The sequence below is a fragment of the Tiliqua scincoides genome, chromosome 3 (assembly GCF_035046505.1).
Source record: "Tiliqua scincoides isolate rTilSci1 chromosome 3, rTilSci1.hap2, whole genome shotgun sequence".
Taxonomy (NCBI): domain Eukaryota; kingdom Metazoa; phylum Chordata; class Lepidosauria; order Squamata; family Scincidae; genus Tiliqua; species Tiliqua scincoides.
Genome location: NC_089823.1, coordinates 170,398,426 through 170,420,059, shown reverse-complemented (window position 1 = coordinate 170,420,059; position 21,634 = coordinate 170,398,426). Strand labels below are relative to the sequence as shown.

The 21,634-nt window shown below is 42.7% G+C and overlaps 1 protein-coding gene across 1 annotated transcript; it reads left to right on the top strand.

Annotated features, from left to right (window-relative positions):
• Positions 1 to 1,711: 1,711 nt before the first annotated feature.
• NPS (neuropeptide S) lies at positions 1,712 to 20,864 on the top strand. The gene is made up of 5 exons (XM_066621436.1): positions 1,712 to 1,807; positions 7,847 to 7,914; positions 9,190 to 9,228; positions 15,267 to 15,348; positions 20,685 to 20,864. Exons 1-5 carry the CDS (start codon positions 1,712 to 1,714, stop codon positions 20,862 to 20,864), a joined length of 465 nt encoding a protein of 154 aa, XP_066477533.1.
• The last annotated feature ends 770 nt before the right edge of the window (positions 20,865 to 21,634 follow it).

The following is a 21,634-nucleotide window of genomic DNA, read 5'->3' as shown; positions in this document are numbered from 1 at the left end:
CCTGTATGTTTAAGCTATAATGTATGTGGCAAGGAGGGGGAGGTAGTAGACGGAAGGAGGGATATAATTACATATGAGGAATTAAATTTTATAAATAGAGAACTATGACTGTGACACAGCCGACAATATTTTTGCATCTGCCTAAGATAGGACCCACAAAATCTGGCTATTTTTTACAGGTAATTTCTATTTTTTCATTCCTAGAGAAGACTCTATAGTTAAAATGATCATGTTGTGATAGGGGATCACTACCTTGGTTTAGGAGCAAGAATTTCTGGTTTTGTGTGCTAATTGTTGGCAATGCTGTGGGTGACTCGTAGAAGACACCATTGTTCTGATTCCTCTTGTGCAAGAAGATGTATTCCTTATTATTTCTTCTCTAAAACACTGTTAAAAATCATCAAGGGAGCCAGAGATAAATGCCTAGATATCAGAAGAACCTGGCTAAGGTTTGCAGAGCTTTGGGTAGAAAGGGAGCACACAGAGCTGAAAGTGATTTCAAAAGAGATCTGAGACCTTACTATGAACTGCAGCATTATAATCCAGAGATTACAACTGTCTCTAACACATCTGCAACTGTTAATAATCTGCAACTGTGAAAGAGGATGTAACCACAACTACTTTTGTCTGGTGATGTAAAATTTATTGTAGGTGAATGTGAGAGGAAGCTGTGGGGGAGAGAATTCTGTTTTGTTTCCTTATTTTGGGAAGAAACAAAAAATATATGCACTACTTCTTCATCTGAGCTCAACCTCTAACCAGGCAGTCCCATCCACACTGGCCCCAGTCCCACACTGGTGTAGATGTGCCAGGAGAACACACAGTGTGTCCTGGGTAGGCGGTTCCAGAGGCCTTCTTGTCTCAAATTTTTACCAATAGGCCTACTTGAACCTGTGCCAGCTGTTTTGCTGGTGCAACTCTCAGTGGATCTGAGAAGGGGGACGGAAGCCAGAAAGAGGGATATCGGTGGAGCTACTGCTGCAGATAACTACTTCCTTCCCCCCTCCCATGGCACATTCCTGTCCTATTACCTGTTCCTCTTACCAACCTAATTCTACCCACCCACCACCTGCCCCCTGTGTCAACATATTGGCACTGGTGCATCTTTGCAGGTTGCTGTCACACAGACACCAGTACCCACCGTTTCTGCCAGTCATCCGGTTGTGCGCAACAGCATATTGCAATCCGCAGTGCTGGCAAGGCCACTGTGCTGCTGGTACACAATTTTTGACAGTGCAACAGCCTGATGGGATTGGGCCCAAGAATACTTTGCCAGCTAGAAAACCAGGAAGTTGAAAACAGAGTTTGTTTATACTGAACAAAAGGAAAAGGGGCCTTAGGTGCCTATGTCAATGGAGAAAATGTGGGATAATATTACAAATAAATAAATATAAATAAAAGGAAGGTTTGATTATCTGGCTTTAAAAATAATATACAGACCTCAGCATGATCATGCACAAAAAGAAAATACAGATGTCACCCCATATCTGCAGGGGATGCATTCCTGGCCCCACAGCAGATACAAGGAACTATAGATATAGGGGGATCCCATCTCCATGTCCCCTCACCTCCCCCGTGCCCATTATCTTCATTTACTTTGTTTATAGTTATGCAAAGGATCGCAGGGCCCGATCCTGAACTCAGCATGCCGGTTCACTGCCGGTGCACACTGTCACAAACTTGCTGTAAAGGCCTTCCTGCAGACCCAGCGATGGAGCTAGCCCAGTGCGAGCCCACACTGGGCCAGCTCCAGCGCTGGGCCCGTGATCCGCCAGCTGGTACTCACCTGGAATACCAGGTAGAAGAGGTAAGACAGGGCAGGGGGAGGTGCAGAGGAGGTGTTCTGGGGTGGGCGGAGGGCTGAGGAAGGCGTTGTGGGGGGAAGGAGCAAGGCAGGATGGGGTGGAACCAGCAGAACGGAGCTCCGCCAGATCTGGAACCCTGTGTCGGCCCACACAGCCTGATATGGGACTCCTTGATTCTGTGCCAGCAAAAGAGCTGCCGCAGAATCAAGCAGCCCTTTTGCGGGGCTACTTCCCTTATGTGGGGCAAGGGGATGAAAGTCCCCTTCCCCCAAGGAGCCACCGGTGGCTGCCAGGCGCACTCAGGATCCACAGTAACAATTTTGGTGCCATGGCAGCCCCGTGCACTGGGCAGTTCAAGATTCGGCTGTCTGTGAACATGTTCCTTGTTCCCTGTTAATATTCTCTGAGTCAGCCCCTCTAGCTGCAGGCTGCCTGCCTGCTTGTCTTGCTGTAAGCTTTCTGCTTCCAGCATCTGGTTAAAGCAAGTCCACGATTCCTTCACACAGCTATAAACAACATGCCCCCTGTGCCAGTCATCCAGTTGTGTGCAAATGAAGGTGATGGGCAATGGGGGCGTGGGGGGACGACACAAGGAACCGTGGTTAACCACATCCACAGATACTGAATCTATAGATACAGCGGGGATGCCCGTATTCATTTTTAGAAATAACGCTTACAAAATAAATATCTCTATAATGGAATTAAGGCATACATCTGGACCTTCCATTACACTTTGGAACACTCTGTTGAAGAGTTCACTGTTGTGATTGTATATGACAAGTGTTATCGTAACTACAAATAGATAAGAAAAGCCATCTTGGCTAACAGTTGCTTGGATCCAAACCAGTTCAAGTGGCTAATCTGATAGCATGTGGTTTTCTGTTGTTTTTTTTTAGTGGCAGCCCCCCACACCCTCACCTTCTTCCAGTGTCAGGGTACTCTCTAGAGCAGTGATTTTCAACCTTTTTCATCTCGTGGCACACTGGCAAGGCACTAAAATGGTCAAGGCACACCATCAGCCTTTTGACAATTGACAAGGCACACTGTGCTGTCAATGGGGCCTCACATCCCCCAATGGTCCTATTGATAAATGACCCTCTCCCAAATTCCCGTGGCACATCTGGGGACCATTCGTGGCACTGGCATAGTGGTTGAAAGTGGCTGCTCTAGAGTGTCCTAGTATCTACCACAGATGAATGCTTTTTGGGGGAAAGGGGGCTATAACGTTTTGTTTCTGAAGATAAATTTCAGAGTGCTAGAGCAGGGTATGGTCCATTTTCAAACCCCCAGAATAAACCTGCCAAATGACAGTCATTTGATCCCCGGAAACATTTCTTATCCATGCATTGGGACTACTATTGCATGCCTTTTGTCTCTAGAACAACTCCTCGCACCTACTCCCTGCACCATTCCCCAAGTTATTGCCCAAAATATTATAAGTTATTTGGAAATATGGATCTTGGAAGACGAGTGATGTGTACAAAATAAATATCTATTGCATATACAAATTCAAATCTGCTTAATTTACATTCCATGTTTTGATTGTAAAGTTTGGGTATCGTTAGCACAGAATGTTCCGGCGCCATCTTGTCATTCTGTTCCTTTTCTTTTTATTACAAAATTATTCCCAGATAGTTCAGTGATTTCCTCTGTTCCTGCTGCAAAATTCTGCACTCGCCCCTGCTAATAGCAAGCACTCAGAAAGCTCTTCAGCAAAATGAGCCTTCTCCTGTTTGTCAAATTGTCTTTCTCTGTTGTCTCTATATCTTGCTGAGATTTCCATTATCACCGAGTCAGAGTCAAAATTGTGACCTGTGAGTGATTGTTTATTTTCCATTTTGCACCTTGCTACGGTCCAAACAATGCTGCCTTTTCCATTCCTTGATCAGCAAATTCCAGAAAACAAAGAAGTAAACTAGTGTTTACACCAACATGGCACAACAAAATACAACACAATTTATAGATCAAGGTACCTAGCAATTCCAATCCGGAAGGAACATTGCATGTTTCGTTCACCCAACAAACCCACAACAGTGTTGTGGTTTATTGATTTCTTAGGCATTAATTGAATGCACAGCTTACCCAGTGACAACAAAGACATGCGCTTAGGATGGGCTTTTGTTTAACACTTCAGTAACAGCAACACCTAGTACTTGAAAACATTTTCTTAGAACGGAACTAAGTATGTACGTTAGAAAATAAGTTTCCGTTCCACAACTTTCTGGCTGAAAACATCAGCTTGAGTCATCAGGACATCACAAATGTGTTATGAAAACTTTTTGGCTGTTGACAAAATCCAGTGGGAGCATCTTCCGCTGAGCCCTAATGGAGAATGCAAAAGTGGGCTGCACCCAGCCATGAGTCCTGGCTTTCTACATGCTATGCTCAGCTTCCACATTTCTTGCCATTTCAGGGATCATCAGTGTTAGCTGAAATTGGCAGAAGCTAAACAGTAAGAACTTCAAGCAGAGCTTGCGTTTAGGCAGTTGGGGAGATTTTGCCCAACTGGGCCCTGCGCATGGTGTAGGCCCCTCACTGCCCTTCTGCCCACCGCTGCTTCCAATGGGCCTGAAGTTGGGTCACTTCCTACCCACTGCTACATCTGATTGGCCCCAAATTGGGTCACTTCAGAAGCAGCTCCCACCCACCGCTGCTTCTAGTTGACCTGAAATTGATACCATGCAGGCAGCAGCATCACATCTTGCTCTTTCCCTGTCCTCACAGCTCCCAGCGCCATCCTCTCCCCTGTCTCACTCCAGAGTGGGCTGCTGTGGTTAGGGCAGCAATGGGCGAGAGTCGGGGAGTGCTGCAGGCTGGGCGTACGCTCCCTGCTCCTTCCAGCTGACCTCCCAGGAACCTATTCTGTATAACCACTAAAGGTACAGGAGTTCTATCCACTTGCACAGAAGTAACAGATTTTTTTTTCTTGGTCTGGCTCCATTCAAGCTAAGAGCTAAAAAGAATTAATAGGGGGGGGGGCCCTGTTTAATTAGAGGGGGGCCCGGCAGAAGCATTTCCAATTGGGCCCTGCAGCTCCTAAGGCCAGTCCTGCCTTCAAGAGCTATAGAGGCAGTGGTGTATCTAGAGTATAGCACCCCAAGGCAGGAGCCATTTGCCCCTGGGGTGCCAGCTGCCCCATGAGTGCATGAATTTTGAATTTATTGAATTTATTGTATAACCAGAGGTCATTACAATGTATAAAAGCACCATGCTACAATAAATACAAATAAACAGACAGAGGCATTACAGCCTTCCAGACACATAAAGTAAAGCAAAAACTGCAGCCACAATCAGGATCTTACCAGCTAATAAAGGGGATAGGAAAATTTAAGTTCAAGCCAACACAAAATTATCTCAGATTTTCTTTGCCACAAAAGCAAAGATAGCAACTTTGTAGGTGACGTCAGGGTCAGAGTCTGCAAGAAGCCAACAGATCAAAGCTAAAATAGATCTCTCTTGAAACTGAGAGATAATATTAGATAAATATTTTGATCTGGGTAGCTCGTATAAAGGACATTTTAATAAATAATGAGAAATGTCCTCTATTTCGCCAGAATTACAAATGCAGGTCCTGAGATGATAGGGAGTCTTTTTATATCTACCTTCAAGGACCGAAGTCTGCATGCACTGAAAATGCAAGGCAGTGAAAGCCTTGCGCAAAGCTGGCACTGTAAAGTAAGATAGGTAGTTTTCTAATATGAATGATGACTTGTACAATGAAATCCAGGATGAGTAAGGAGAAATAGAAATATCACACACATGAGTGCATGAGAGTTCCTGAGCTGGAAAGCAACAGGAGCACCTGCTGCCTAGGCTCTTAACAGCCACGGCTTGGGGCATTTTGCTCCAGCTGCTACTGTGAGAATGGGTGCATGCTCCCGTTGCTTCCCCAGAAGTGACTTCATGTGGTGTCATTACATCATGTGATGTCACTCCGTTCCCACCCAGGGTGCCACAGCACCCCTGTATGCTGCTATATAGATGTCCCGAGTCCTGTGACATCTTACTTCCAGGTCAGCAGTCATTCACATGACCAACTGAGGAACCAGTGCACCTGCTGGCCTCCCCACCCAGCTGTGCATGGATGTTTATCAACACTGCCTCCATGCAACATTCTTCTGATGTTTCCTCCACTGCCAGGCTAAGCTGTGGAGGACTGTCTGGCAGTTATGGTTGGGCTTCTTCATGACCATCTATCAGAGGCTCAGAAGAATCACTACAGTTGAGTAATTACTTGTTAAAATAGTGCCAAATAGACTGCTGTGTACCTTTACACAGGCCAGTAACATTGTTTAAGTGCAAGAGAGCAGGGACTCCTGTGATGGTAGGATTCTCAGCAGAGCTGTGCAAGGGAAAATGGAATTGTGTGCACATTTAGTGGGAACAGGTATAAAAGCCAATACCTGGAAATCTATATATGCAGTACTATTTTAAACATGTGTGTGGGCACATGTTGGACAGCCTCCAAATGTGGAACACCAGAACAAATGCTAGGTTATTATAGGGCATGTGTACAAACAAATATAAAGGACTTTGTGAAGGTTCAGATACGTTAAATGTACAGTAATTTTCACAACAAGGAACTTAAAAAGTGGGGACTTGATCAAAAGGTTGCAGGTGCTGACAGCACAAGCTAGTTCCTATTCATTTTCCTCATAAGATTAGACATATTTATAGAAGATTAGTCCATCAATTACTACCAATCATGAGAAAAGAAATAGAGGTGACATTTCCAGAAGTCGTATTCCTCTGATTATATTAATGGACAGGAACTTTTATTCTGACTGCAGTAACTGTTGTTGATCATTAACAGTTGATGGATCTGAACAGGGCGAGGGAGGGCAGAATGGGGAGGAGATGGAGCAGGAATGGGTGGATTGGGCCCAGGAGGGGGTAGCACACGCTACATCATAATCCCCTTTCCAGGCCCGATCCACCTGATGGATCAACGTGGACTTGTGCCAGTGATATTGCTGGTACAGGTCCAAGTTGACCAACAGTGGCCTCTAGGACTTACCCTAAGGGGATAAATGTCCCCTTACACTGAGGAGACCTCCAGCAGCCAAAAATCCCTCCAGCACAGTTCACACATCACCATGCAGGAAGTTAGTTAGGAATGGGCTGTGGGAATCTATGGCTTCTTCACTCAGTTCTGCCCCATGTCATATTAGCTTTATCACTTTGTCCACTTCAGAATGTTCATCGCTAACAAAAAGCAAAGAAAACCAGCAGCCCCCCACTTCCTCCAGATTATTCAATCCTGGAAAGTTTATTTGGATTTGCACAATTCCTGCTGGAGAATTCTAGGATTTTTTTAACATCAAGTTTTTACATACAGATTTTGTTTGTTTCCTTTGACTATCGAGGCTTGCTAGTGAAAGGAACCATATAGGCAATAGTATAAGATGGGAAAGGACAAGCTGAGACAGCAAAAGTCAAATCCGCAGACAGAGTGCTTGACACTCTCAATTTAGGCCATCTCAGTCTGAGGACAAATGACAGCTTCAGGTCAGACTTCTGTGCTTCCTTCATTCTTTCTTTCTGCTAGTGCTGAGATCCTATGGCCAAAAATATGCTATTGTAAACAATTCATCTTATGATTTAGTTGTAGTTCAGTCAGTTCTGGTGGGGGGAAAAAAACACTGTTTGGATATCAAGTGGTTCATATTTGAGGTTGCTGAAGAGACAGAATTTCCATTTGTTCAGGTTTTATAAATTTTGAAATTTGCGGTCTGAACCTTAAAATACTTGGACTGAAAATACTTGGATCTGCTAGTGTAGCTTTGTAGCAAACATAAATCATGCTGCTCAGCTAGGTATGTTCTGTGTACGAACATACCTAGCTCGTATTTCCATGGAGTAGGCAGCTAAATCCAGTTGCTAGCAGATGCACCTTGGAATACTGTTAACCAGATTTTGACTGAGGATAACAGTTTGTCACTTTCAAGGTCAAGAGGGTCATCCAGTAAATGAAAAGGAACTTGCCTGGTTACAGTCTAACATGGCAAAATTCTTCTGTGGCTGCCTCCTTTTCTGCCTAGCCACTTCTTCAGAACAGGCTGGACAAAGTGTACCAGGCCTACTACATCTGGCCAGTTCTGAAGAATAGGTCAGATTAACAAGGAGGTGATAAAGCAATCCAAGCATGGCCCATCTCCCTTACTTCTTCCTCCTCCACCCTTCTTCTCTGCCTAGCTGCTTCTTCAAAACAGGCTGGGTAGAGCATGCTGGGAACAGAAGGGGTCCTTTTCTTCTTCCAACAAGCTCCAGCCAGCCTGTTTTGAAAAATTGGCCAAGCAGGAAAGGAGGAGCAGGCAGGTGCTGAACTGCTTCTTCGAAGGTGCAATCAAAACAGGATTGTAGCAAGTCTCTTGCTTCCTCTTCCAAACCTGCCATTCCAATTGCTTTGTCATAGTAGCAGCACCAGAGGAAGGGATGGGTTGCTGCTGTGATAATTTTTTCTCACTTGCTTTCAGTGTAAGTGGAAGAGAGTGGATAGCAACAGGCTGGGGAAGATGGTGGGCAGGTGCAGGGGTTGGTGCACATCTCCAATCTTCTACCTCCTCCAGTCTGTTGCTTGAAGCAACAGCTTCACCCTACCTACCTGCTCACTGCTAACGGTTTCTTCTGCTCTTTAACAAGACTCAGCTAGGTGCCAATTTTGTGACTAACAATTATAAACCTATATCTTTAGGATACTATTAGCTTAAACTACTTCAATGGAATGGCTTCTTCCTGCTTTTAGTATCTGATAGTTAGGAGCTTCTCGTAGATAACATTACAAATGGTGTCTGCTTATTTGTCCACAAACAAGGTCTAATAAAAGCCATAAAGCTTAAATGGGTGCACAGTATTAAAAAAGAAAAAGGCAATAGCATCTCTGTTAGCTTTAGAATAAAGCTAAGAAATAAAAGAATCAGTGACAAAAATGTCTCCTTTGAATGTTAGAACATGATGATGTAACACCAGATTGTCTTTCTGAGACTTCATTGCTGATTCATTTAAATAAACACAACCCTCCCTCCACAAGTAGTTTTAGGACATGTCCTTGAAGGCAAACTTGGATTTGCCTCAGAGAGTGTACTCAGTGAGGAGCTGTAGCCAGTCATGGCGCCTGACAAGAGCTCCTGCCGTTTGTTTGTCACATCCATACCTATTTTTAGATAAACAATTCAAGCATTTCAGAGTGAAAGTAGACATGATGGTCATGTGTTGGAACTGGGTCACTGATGAACAGGGCTGGCCCATCCATGAGGCTGTCATTAACTCAGATAGCAGATTGGTAGGGATCACCCACTCCTGCCCACCCATTCATCTCCACTCAACCTCCTATATATTCCAACTTGCCTCTCTCATCTCCTCCACACTTCTGTTCCTTTTCCAGTTCTGGGAGTGAGAGGAGCAGAGACTGGCACATTACCAGGTAAGAGGGGGCAGCACTTGACATGCTGCCTCAAGTAACAGGAGGTCTTGGACCAGCCTGCAGATGGTAGGCAGGGAGAGAACAAGGAATGTCTCCCCCACCTGTAGTTTCCACCCAAAGCATTCTCTCCCTGTAGCTGCCTTTCTTCCAGTGGGGCTCTGAGATCAGGAAACAATGACTGGGAAGACTTGGTTTTGTGGTGAAAATGTGGGTTGGAGGAAGGGTTCGGAACTCTTCTCATTTGCTTTGGAGTACTTATGTGGCAAGTTGCTTCTGTTCAAGACCTGATTTTTGGGTACACTGGTGCATGTGCCCAAAATGTTAGCAGTATGTGGTGGTGGAGTGCTCTTCAACTTTTTTCAGACCACTGGGTCTGAAAACTTCAACATGAGGCCTTTCAAAATACAGGTTGTCTACTTATCTGCAGATTTTCCATTTGTGGATCTGGCTCAACCTGAACCCTCCAAACGCAACTGAAGCTCTGTTTGTCTCTGTAGTGCTTTCTGAAGCATGCAGAGGTTGCATGCATCCACCTGCAGGCTCTGCAGGTTTCAGAATGTCTCCATGGTTTTTGCTATCTGACCCATTGAAGTCCAATGTGATAGTGGTTGCATACAGGTTTATTATTGTAGGATGTGAAGTGACTGGGATCTGGTTTAGGTAAGGCTTGACTTGATCCTCATGTAATGTGTAAAGTGTAATGTAGTCAGGCTGTTGCTGAAACAAAACAGGGTTAGAAAGAAGGTTGTGGAGAGAAGGCAAGGAAATCAGATCACATGGCCATCCTCTTGTTTAGACCTGAGAAAATGTGCTGATCCTGGAACAGGAGCCAATTGGGTAAGCATTTGTGTTTGACCTAGCAAGAACAGAAATAGCTTCAGTGCCAGCAGATTTTTGACAGCTGGTGAGCATGGAACTGTGTCAGGAGGATTGTGCTGTCTGTTTGTAAAGCTACAGGTCCTTGCTCAGGACTTTTGGAGGACATGGATCATGGGATGTAAAGGACTAGTAGATAATTTTCAAAAGAAGAGACTGACACTGCAAACCGACACACAGTTACTTGATTGATAGCAAGTCCCATTCAACTCAACTTCTGAGTAGACATGTATAGGATTGCACTGTGAATAAAAGAAAGGTGGTGAGCATGCGGTGATCCTGTGACTTTTTTGGGGAGGGGCTGCTTGATCCCTGAACTCCTTGCTCAGGGGTGTCCAAACATTTTAGCAGGAGGGCCACATCATCTCTCTGACACTGTGTCAGGGGCCGGGAAAGAAAGAATTAATTTAGAATTTAAAATTTGAATAAATTTACATAAATGAATATGTTAGAGATGGAACCTATATGAATGAATGAAGGTCTTGGAATAGCTCAAGGCCCATAAAAGCCTTTCCTTAGCTGCTACTGCTGCATCATAGACGTGAAACAGCAAGTAGGGGAGGGAGCCCTTGTCCCACAGCTCAGATGAGAGATTGTACAGTTGTCCTCATGCTGAGAGCAGTAGTGTCGGTCCAGCACGGGCTCCAGCAAGTCTCTGGAGGGCCAGAGGCTCATTGGAGACTGGGGGCTCTCCAAGGGCCTGATTGGGAGCTTCGGAGGGCCGCAAGTGGCCCCCAGGCCGGGGTTTGGGCACCCCTGTCCTTGCTGATTAAGACTGCCTCCTGGATTTCTCCAACAGAATATCAAGCTTAATTTGTATGAAGATTGAGCCAGTAAGTACAGATACAATTAAAACCAAGGCTAAACATTATTACAGAAGGCTCAAGCCTATACAACTTTTCACTGTACCAGAACCATCCAGTTAATCCGCTTATCTCTCAGGGATGAACATACTGTACCTGTCGAGACACTGTTCCATTCAAATGACAGGATTTTCTCCATGAATAAGGCTTCATTTGTTGAATATGAAAATAGTCAAATATTTCCCTGACGGTTTGTATGACTGAAGTCACTTGTCAGAGTCCTTAAGAACTAAGATTGGGGGGAAAACTCCCAAAAAAACCCCTCATATATTTAACCCTTTGGGTCTCAAATATTGTGCAAACTGATCAGAATCAGTTTGATTCTAGCCATGCGTACTTGAAAGTAAGTCTCACTGTGTTCAGTAGGGCTTTTATCCAGGTAAGTGAGCACAACATTGTTACATTTCACCTCCAGTGCAGAATTATTTTTGATTGAGGGAAAGCAGTTGGGTTCATATTTATGGAAATGTACTTCAACACCCACACCCTAGTACAGTGGGCCCCCACTTTACAATGGGTTTACTTTATAATCAAATCACTTTACAATGGAATCTCCATCGTAGAACAAGATCCACTATATGTTATTCACTTTATGGTTGGCTCATGACTGCTGCCAACAGGACCTCATGGGTGATAGATAAGCCAATCAGTGATGCGAATGCAAGCCTTTGATAGCATCTCCTTTTTAAAAATACCATCACATGCTTTATGGTACAGTGCTTTTTTATGCAAAACTTATAGATCAAGGTTGAATAGGTGTGTTTTAGATTCTGAGAAGGAGAAAAGGCTGAGGCCTCTTAGACATCACATCTTGCCTAAGAATTCTCTGTGGGGAAAGATTATGAGAGCATTCAGGCTCTTATCAACCCTCATATTCCTCCGTTCTTCACTGTAAGCAGCCATGAACAAGGCTGGCCCAAGACCTCTCAGTGGCTCAACTGGCAGACCTCCTTACTTAGCAATGAACCAGCCACTGCCTCCAGCCCTCCTCTTCTTATGCCATGAATTTGAAAAGGGATAAAGGACTAGAACAAAAGAGGAACTGTGAAGGACAGTGGTGGGCTAGAGTGTCTGCAATGCTTTAATCAAATGGGCCAAGGCCATATAAGGACCTTATAAAACATATAAGGCTGGATAAAAACTGGGCTTGTATGAGCAGTGCATGCACAAATGCCCTTCTCCAATTTCCCTCCCTCCTGCTGTAGCCTCCCTCTGCTGTGTTCTGGAGCATCCCTTGCATTCAAGAGCAGATGGGGGAACAGGGGGCTGCAAAGGGGACCAGTGGCTCTGCTATATGCAAGCAGAAAGCTCTTGCTCTTTTTCTGAATCCATCATAAACAATCACAGATCCTTTGTGAGAACCATGCAATGAGAAAAGCTAAAAGCAGAACAAAGACTATTGCAACAGTGAGGCCTGCTAATTATCACCAGTATACATTTTCTTTAGGAGCCTCACAGATAAATTCATGAGGATACTGCTAAGTTGGATGTTGCAGTGACCCTTGGGGGAGCAACCAAAGCCCAGGGGTCAGGTTGCTGGATATAGGTGCGAGAGCAGAAGCAATGAATGGTCAGACAGAAAATCATGAGACAGCAGACATATTGAGGGTTGAGAGTGCAGAGAGAGAGAGAAGCTCCTTGTACAAGCCTTCTCACTGCTCTTTTATTGAACATTGCAACATTAATTCAGTTACATTCTGTTCCCAGATAGTGTGCCACATTAGAATCTCATACAGGGGCTTAAAACAATGGGTGCTTCTTCACAGAGTGCTGTATCAGCTATTGTCACACTTCGGCCTGAGAACTAGCGTCCCTGTCGGTTTGCCAACAAGGGAGGATTTGCCCGCAATTGCCATCGCACCAAGGCTTTCTGTGTGCTTCTGCTTAAGCACTTAAAAACACCACAGTTGGATATCTGGAATTTGAGCAGATTCAGGATCAAAATAGGTGTAGAGTGGACCTACATCTTACGCAGACTTACTGGAATGAAATCAGTTACATGCACATGCCCCCCCCCCCCCCAAAAAAAAAGAACCCCAGAGAAAAACAACAATTTATTGCAGGCAATTCCACCAGCCATTCTACTTACCAAACACATACCCCTGAGTGAGCCTGAGATTGGAGAATGAAGATCCTGTTCCAACAGTCTCCATTCCCATTTCTCTCTTGTAGTTTTTACAGAGACAATATATATTTTTGGCTGTAAAAGATTTTCAAAGTAATTTTGAGTAGGCATGATTTTGGCTTTAATTGCTGACTCTGGAATATAATTCTCACATAAGATGTGGGCTGATTATAATATTAAAAGCATGTTTACTTCTTTAAAAAAAAACTTGTAAGCCTTTTTTTCCTTTTCTTTCACCACACCCAAGATATTTCACTGCTCATTCTTAACTGCAACTAGTGCCTCCAAAACGAGTGCTCCAGCAGCTCTAGGCATTTTTCAGCACTCACAAATCACAGCGTGCTGGAGCACACAGGCTGGCCACAACCAGAAGTTGTGAGCGGCCAGCTAAACATGGCAGCAGACTCTGGACAGCCACCACTCCAGGGAGGATTATGTAGCAGGTGCAAGGTAGACAGGGTGTGGGCAGAATGGGACAGTGATCAGGGTGAGGATCAGTGGCATTGCTAGAGGGGTGCTGGCCACACCAGGTGACATGCATGGTGGGTGACCCCACTAGTGACCAAAATTGCTAAAATCGCGGTTTGTAGGAATAATACCATCGTGTTGTATACCATTCGATGTGTCATTTACAGCAGAATGCAATGAAACAAACCATGTTGAAATACCTGTGATCTATCAAAAGATATAGCCAAAAAACCAGCAGGGCAGGGTGATGGTACAATACCACACCCACCACTCACCATGGAGACCACCATGGAGACCACCACGGTTGTTGCCCTGCCCACTGCCCACTGCATGGGAAGAGGTCCATCATGGGGTTGACATGCTGGCTTCCCACATCAGGGGACACAAACCCTAGTGATGCCACAGGTGGTTATTAGGGTGGCTCAGGAACATGAAGAGGGTGGATTAAATTGCAGCAGTATCCACTGAATCCAAGCCCCCTTCCCAGGTTTGAGCTGCCTTAAAAGCAATATTCCTGGCTGGTGCAGGTCCAAGTAGACTCACTGGGCTGGCAGGGGCTTACTTACAAATGTTCCCTTGCCCTGAGAAGGCCTCTGGACACTGAAACCCCCCTGCAAGATGCAGCGGGCACCTAGTTGTTGCTGCTGCATCATCATGCGTTGGTTTGGTTTGCCCATCACATTGCATTCAGGATCAGGTTGACACTCTCGTCTTAAACCATCTCTCAGTTAAGTTTATCCACAAAGGCTGCAATCCCAACCTCACTTTTCTGGGAGTAAGTCCCACTGAACACAATAGGACTTACTTCTGACTTACTGGTACTTCCTAATCCTTTTTAGGATTGTGTCCTAAGAGTACCTGTAAGACATTATTCACCAGGACTATTGCATTCTATGTAGGAATGCTCAGGAATGTAATAATCTTGGTGGAGCAAAGCAGTGAAGGCATGATTGTTTAGTCAAATGGCAGGGCACACAGAAAGAATTGGATCATGCATGTTAGCCCAGAAAAGTAGATGTAGACTCAGAAGTAAACCAGATGATTCTTTTACTCAAGTTAAACCCTTTAGTAGATAGATAGAGTCAATGTCTGTTTTGACCCTCTGTCCTATTGGTATCAATATGCTTGCTTATAAGGAGTAGTACTGCATATCTCTTTTATGGTAATAAATATTATAGAAAGCATAACAGTGATATCAATCTCTCTAAAATATCCTTGTTTCCTGTGTCTAAGTCCATTTCATTTTTCTCCTACGATGTACATACAGCATTCCACGCTAGATAGATCTATACAGTTTTTGACAATTTGTGCCATGAAGATACAGACCAGAAGTGATTTCAAAGTTCTTTTAATGGCAGAACTGTCAGTTTAGTCTCTTGGTAGCTCCATGCTGGCAATGAAGATGTTGTGTCCTTGCCATTTTTCCATTTAGCAGGAATAAAGGCCAACTAGTGACCAATTAGTCATACTTAAATGCGATTTGGTGACATTTTTGTTCTGAACTCTTGGTATAAAATGATCGTTTAGGAAATGACTAGTGAGAAAGATAAGGGAGTGGTTATAAAACCTTGCATTTCCACTTAGAGCTGAAAGTTAAAAAAAATTAACAGAAATGATCAGGTAAATATATTGAAGTTGTCATTTAGTTTTGGAAAATTAGCATGTTATTGGAAAATAAAACTAATATGATTTTTTTTCCCTTGCAGCCTCTCCAAATTAAATGTCATATTAATTATCTGGATCTCTGCCATGCACATGTGGAGGTGTTACCCTATTGTTCCTTCAAAGGTAAGTAATGAGACTTGCAACTAGAGATATCCTATCTAATATATAAAACTGCTGGAAGCATCAATGTAATCAAATATATGTAATATAAATATAAACTGCTCTTTATGTAAGTATACTGCAACTTTACATCTGATTTGTTCTATTAAGCAATTTTTGTGGGTCTAATAAAATTATAACAGCATCTCAATTATCGACTTCCATGGACTTTAGCTACAGGAATTTAAGTCACCTTCTGTGAAGGATGCTGGTCTGCTGACTGAAGCAGAAAGCTAAAATTTAATGTGTTCAAAATATAAACTTTATTGAGTATGGAACTCTTTCATATGCTTAGATCTTTTTATTTACTGTAAGCAGTTATTTCATAACAGGGACAAGTTCCAGGGTCAAGTACACTGTTATAGATCTGATGTCAGGAGGATAGCAGCAGTTCTGTGCTATATGAAGAAACTTATGCAGTGTTTGCAGAAGAGTCAAGCAGTAGTATTTTCTGAGGGATGCTTGGTGCCACAAGACACCATTGGGTTAAGGAGAATTAATTCAACTCTGCAAAAGCAAGGAACTGCAAACTCCACTAGCATTTATTATTCGAATGATAATTGTTAGTATACTACAGGTAGGATCACTGTGCTTTATATGACAGTGTATTGGTTGAGAGAGAAATTGGTGCTTTATATGACAGTGCTATTGGTTGAAAGAGAAATTTCTCTATTGATTGAAATTGTACAATCTCAATTTCAAACTGTATTTTAGGGCAGAAAAAAATCTTCACAAATCACAGCTTCTTATTTAGAACCATTATTTGCCATAAGAAAAACAAATTTGCCTTATCTACATTTTGGATAGTTGTATCTTCTCAAAACCACCCTGTGGACAACACAGTGATATAATCTTGGGCAAGTTAAAAATTTTCTTTCAGTTGTTTCTGAGAATATGTTCTTTAAAAAAAAAGGGGGGGGGTACTTTTTGTCCTCTGGATTCCCAAAATGTACTTCAACTTTTTCACATCTTAATTTTTGGAAAGATTTAAAACAGAACTCTAGAAAACAGAAAGGTTCCAGGAATTAATACGACAATAGTTTAACTAAGGCTGCAATCCTATACATGCTTACTTGACAGTAAGTCCTATTGAATTCCATGGGGCTTATTTCTGAGTTAACAATACATAAGATTACACTGTTAGATTGTTAATGAATTTATAGAGATGGTATTCTCAGTGTTTTGCGATTATATTGTCCTTCAGAAGAACTCTATGAAGTTAGTCACAGTGACACTGACAGACTTTCTACAGACTGCATAAGGATTTGAATCTGGGTCTTCCATGATCTGTTCTATCATTGCCCTCCCAATGAAATTGTTTACTTGCTTCCAAAGAAGCATTACTCAGCATTGCTTTCAGTGAGATGCAATGCACATTTCAATGAGCATCCATGTTCTGAACAACTAGTCAGGCATAAATACCTTTTTAAAGCACAGCAAGAATTTGATTGGGGCAGAAAGGCTTGAATATTTCACCAAAGTTCTGTAGATTGGCTTAGATCCAAAGTTACCACTCCATTCACTGTAGCTCCTTTCATGATCAGAAGGAGGGTTACTTTAACAACTTTGAGTGAGAAAGGGTTTGGAAAGAGCTAAAACACAAATGGAGAGGTAAGTTTGGATCCAAACCATTATGTTTAAAAATCTAGATTATTAGAGATGGTTGTTGAAAAACACAATCAATGTAGAAACAGGTTTCCAGGTGTCAATTTACTGTATCAGATGTGCAGAAGGTTTCTGCTTAAAGGAACAAAGACCACATGTGCAACTCTATTCATGAGCCCCATGCACCCAAACTTCAGGCTCTAGGTAGAGTTTATTTGCAGGTGAGCTGTGTGCCACTGTATTTGGCTATTCCTGAGCTCTGGATCAGGGCCAAGTGTATAGTGAAATAAATTGATTCTGTAAGGCAAAATAAATTACTGATCACGAAGGAGAAATATAGTCCAATACTGTCTTTTACCTGCTACATCCACACTGCACGTCCCTGGTTAATACAGAACTCAAGTAATATTCCAATCAAGGCATTTAACCAGAAAGCATATTTTTCCAGACAAAGGCACAAACAAAATAGGCACTTTAAAAGTAAAAAATAATAATGATAATAAAAAATAATTTGAGTTTGTCTACTCTGGCTCTCCAGCAACAGTGGTTTTAAGTGATAGTCTAAAACCTGTATATTAGATGAAAAAATCACATACAATTGGATTGGTTGGCAACCTTCAGTCTAGAAAGACTATGGTATAAGCCTACAGCACCCAGTATTCCCAGGCAGTCTCCCATCCAAGTACTAACCAGGCCTGACCCTGCTTAGCTTCCAAGATTAGACAAGATTAGGCAAGTGCAGGGTAACATTTTACACATATGACATATAGCTAATATCTTACACAGGGTGCAATCCTAATGAACCTTCCAGCACCAAGGTAACGACAGTGGTGCTCTGAGGTAAAAGAACAAACTTTTCCTTACCCTGAGGAGGCCCCTGTGACTACCACCCATCTGCAGGTGCAGCACATGCCCCATAGGTGCAGCTATGTCAGTACCAGAAAGTTGGTTAGGATTTGAGCCACACATGCATAGGTGAAGATTTTCATCCTTTCTTAGACTACTTTTGAGGGCAGAACTTTTTCAAGGTCTCTTGGATAACCAGGGTGAGGGGTGGAGCTTTGTGTTACTTGCAGATTTTGGATAAACCAGTGAGGTCTTCCAAGTAGTAGGTTAAATGTTAAAGCATGTGTCACAGGACAATAATAACTGTCTTTTATAACTAACTACAATAACAAGAGTTTTTTTTTTTACGCTATTGCCACTTAACTGAGCATTCATCATATAGGTGAGAAATGTTATTTGAAAAGTGAAGGGGAGTGAAACAGACCCTTAGGGGAAATTGACTGCTCACTTAAAAGTGACTGATTGGCCCGCTCTCGTGAAATCTCAGGCCCAATTTGTGATTATTGAAATGGATCAAAAAGGAGTTTTTCCTTCGCATTTATTGTTGCATTAACAATATATACTGTCTGTATAAACAGAACTTACTAGTATGCCTTTCATATTGACTTTCAATTAAGCTTTACCTGACTGTCATTTTCTGCTTGTAAGCAAGAATTATCTTCTTTTTTGCCAGGATATTGATTAGTGATCATCAGTTTTTAACAATGGTGTCTTCTTGCAGGTCTCTTTTATAATTTTGCTTTCATTTAATGCTCTCATTGCTTATTTCTAAATAAGCACTATTTGCCTTTAAAATACATGTGTAAAAGGTTGTATTATTTATTAGTTACAAACTTTGATTAGTTATTACGCACCTGGAAATTAACCATGTTGCAACTATAGTTGGAAGGCAGGTAAGCATGCAAGTATTTTGGCCAGGGTATCTTGAAACCTGTAATCGTGTGATTAAGAATTCTGGAGAGTGGTAATGTTTTGATGCATGCAGGCTAGACAGAGTTGCCCTCTGTCAACCTAATATGACTTTGAGCCCAGTCTTATGCATATCTACACAGAAGTAAGTCTCATTATAATTAGTGGGGCTTACTCCCAGGTAGGTGTGGATAGGATTGCAACCTTCAAGGGCTGTGAAGATGAGGTTAGAGAAGGATGTATCATGAGCCTCCATTATTCTTTGACAGCCCAATCCTATTCAGGCTCGTGGCTGCCACACTGTTGGGCTGTCAGGTTGGAAGCATTTATGAACAGAGTTCCTTTGTGAAATGGCTCCATTGGCTGCCATTTTTTGAGCACTACTGCTAGAAGTAGCAGCACTGCAACTGCCCCAACAGACTCCACCACACCCTCTGCACCAGGTAAGGCAGCAATGGGGGTGAAAGTGGGCAGAGAAAAGGAAAAACTGGACAGGGATATGGAAGGAATGGGGACGGGGAGGCAACAGGAGGGGGTGGATCCAGCAGCATGACTCGTACCAGATCCTATCCCATCTGTTTGCAGGTTGTCAAACCTTTCTTCTCCTTGGATCAGCATAAACTAAACCAGCAATTTGCAGTGTTTTTCATCTCATGGCACACTAACAAGGCATTAAAATTGTCACCCCATCAGTTTTTGGCAACTGACAAGGCACATCATGCTGCTGGCATGGGGAACATATCTCCCAATGGCCCTATTAATAAATGACATTCCCAAAACTCCTGTGGCACATCTGTGGACCATTCATGGCACATCAATGTGCCATAGCACATGTGCTGAAAATCACTGAGCTGAACAGCTGGCGCAGGTCAGAGGACACCCATTGGCGAGCACGAGGCTTATGGAGAGGATAAGGGGAAATAATTCCTCTTTCCTCTCCTAAGCCTCCTATTCTCTCCCCTCCCCCCGATATAATGTGCACCTTTTTTGGCATGGTTGCATCAGAGGGGGAAGAGTATTGGGCTCTAAAACAAGGTGGGAATAGATACTGTTAAGCCTTACAAGTGCACTTTGAAACTTTGAATGTTAGAGATTTTCCTGAGAGCAAGTATGAAATTATTACTATTTTGGAACAAAATATTAGTTTTCAGCAACAAAAAAATACCTCAATATAAAGCAGAGTGATGGAGCATCGTTAACATTACAATGAACATGACTTCTTCTGAAAGTAAGGGGCCATCCACTAAAATTGAGTGCTGGGAGAATTAGAACAAACCAGTGGTTTTCAAACTCTCTAGGAGAGTTTGCACCACTGTAAGTCCTTGCGGGGCCGAGAAGGAGGCGGTGGGGGAGAAGGCAGTGACATGATCCCCAGGATCGTGCCGCTCAGGAGGGCTGCAGGGATTGGGGTGCACTCAGCAGTCCCTGCAGCAGCCTGTCGGTGGTGCGGGGAGCCCTGCACGAGCGTCTGCAGGGCTTCCCAGCTAGTTAGAAGTGAAAGTGGAGCGATTGTGCTCCACTTCCGGTTTTGCGGAAGTGGAGCACGATCGCTCCACTTTCACTTTTGATGACCTGAGTGGCAACAGGATGTAGGTGTCTTGTGTGCACCCTAAGGCATCTGGTGACCCATGGTGAGATTCAGGAAGCCATTGGCCTGATCCAGCGGTGCTTTTATGTAAGCACAAGTTCAATAATAGCAACAATCCTTAGAGGTAAACCTTGCTGTTGTTATATAAATCTTATAAAAACCTGATCTAAATTCTGTAGCCCTGATCTAAATGTAATACAAAATTGACCATGTCTCTTTTTTTAAGGATAGGGGTGTGTTTGTGTACATGAATGCCTGTCATAAATGTATAAACCCATAATGCAGCTTCTCCTTATCTATGATTTCTTTTTTAAATCTCCAGAGCAATAATCCTTTTTATTTGAATTGTCAGCTGTCAAGAAAATCTGATTACTGTCTCCTTCTACTGAACAATTGTCCAGTCTTGGTGGATGGGGTGGAAGAACTGGCATTGCTAAAGCCTTTTCTGGAGAAGATTTTTACTAAAAGGTCCTTTCGGAACGGCGTTGGATCAGGAATTAAAAAAACTTCCTTTCAAAGAGCCAAGTCATAAACAGGTGCTTCTGAAAGTAACCACAAATCAGAACATATCGAGTTTAACTAGATGTGCTTAAAATTGTTTGTTGTGCATTTTATATGATGAATGAAATCAGCAGAGACAAATGTATCAGTGTGTTCATAATGTAAACAGCTGTTTATTTGAAACAGTGCAAGCCAAGTGAAGCAAATGTGATTGATCAAAGCAGACATTTCTTTCAAAGTTACAACATCAAGCATTTTGCATTGGTATATAAAGTGTTTTCTCTTTAATTTCACCTACTTCCAGTCGGAGGTCTTAACACAGAAATAGGCCCTTTCTTTTGAACACCTCCACTTGAAATCATCCTTGAAGGAAAGCAGCATGATCTGAATGTGCTCATCTCTGGCAAACAAAAAACGTTTGTTCTTTATCACATTTTGCTGATATTGCTTTGATTTACATGCTCACACTTCTGTACAATCTCATTTGTCCAAAGTACCAAGCTTTGGAATAAATGGAAGCAGCATAGGGCTATGTGAAGTAGAATCTGAATTCAGATAACAATCATGAAAGATCACTAGGTTATCTATGATACAATTTATGCAAGAAAGTAGTTTGAAATTCATTTGGAACCATTCCATCACCAGTTCTACTGAAGGCATGGAAGCTATACCAATGCATGTGATGAATACATTCCCAAACTATTTTCAAATCTAAAGGAAAATCACTATACTCCTGTTTAGCCAACTTAACACACTTCCTGTTGTCTCAAGAGTCCTTATCATGCATATTTAAAATTACCT

Excerpts from the sequence above, each read along its gene's own strand:
- NPS (XM_066621436.1), top strand. The coding sequence starts at position 1,712 with ATGGAGCTAGCCCAGTGCGAGCCCACACTGGGCCAGCTCCAGCGCTGG. Across the intron at positions 1,808-7,846 it reads TGGAATACCAGGTAGAAGAG|CCACTTCTTCAGAACAGGCT; the intron begins GTAAGACAGGGC and ends TTTTCTGCCTAG. Across the intron at positions 15,349-20,684 it reads ACCCTATTGTTCCTTCAAAG|CTGTCAAGAAAATCTGATTA; the intron begins GTAAGTAATGAG and ends TTGAATTGTCAG.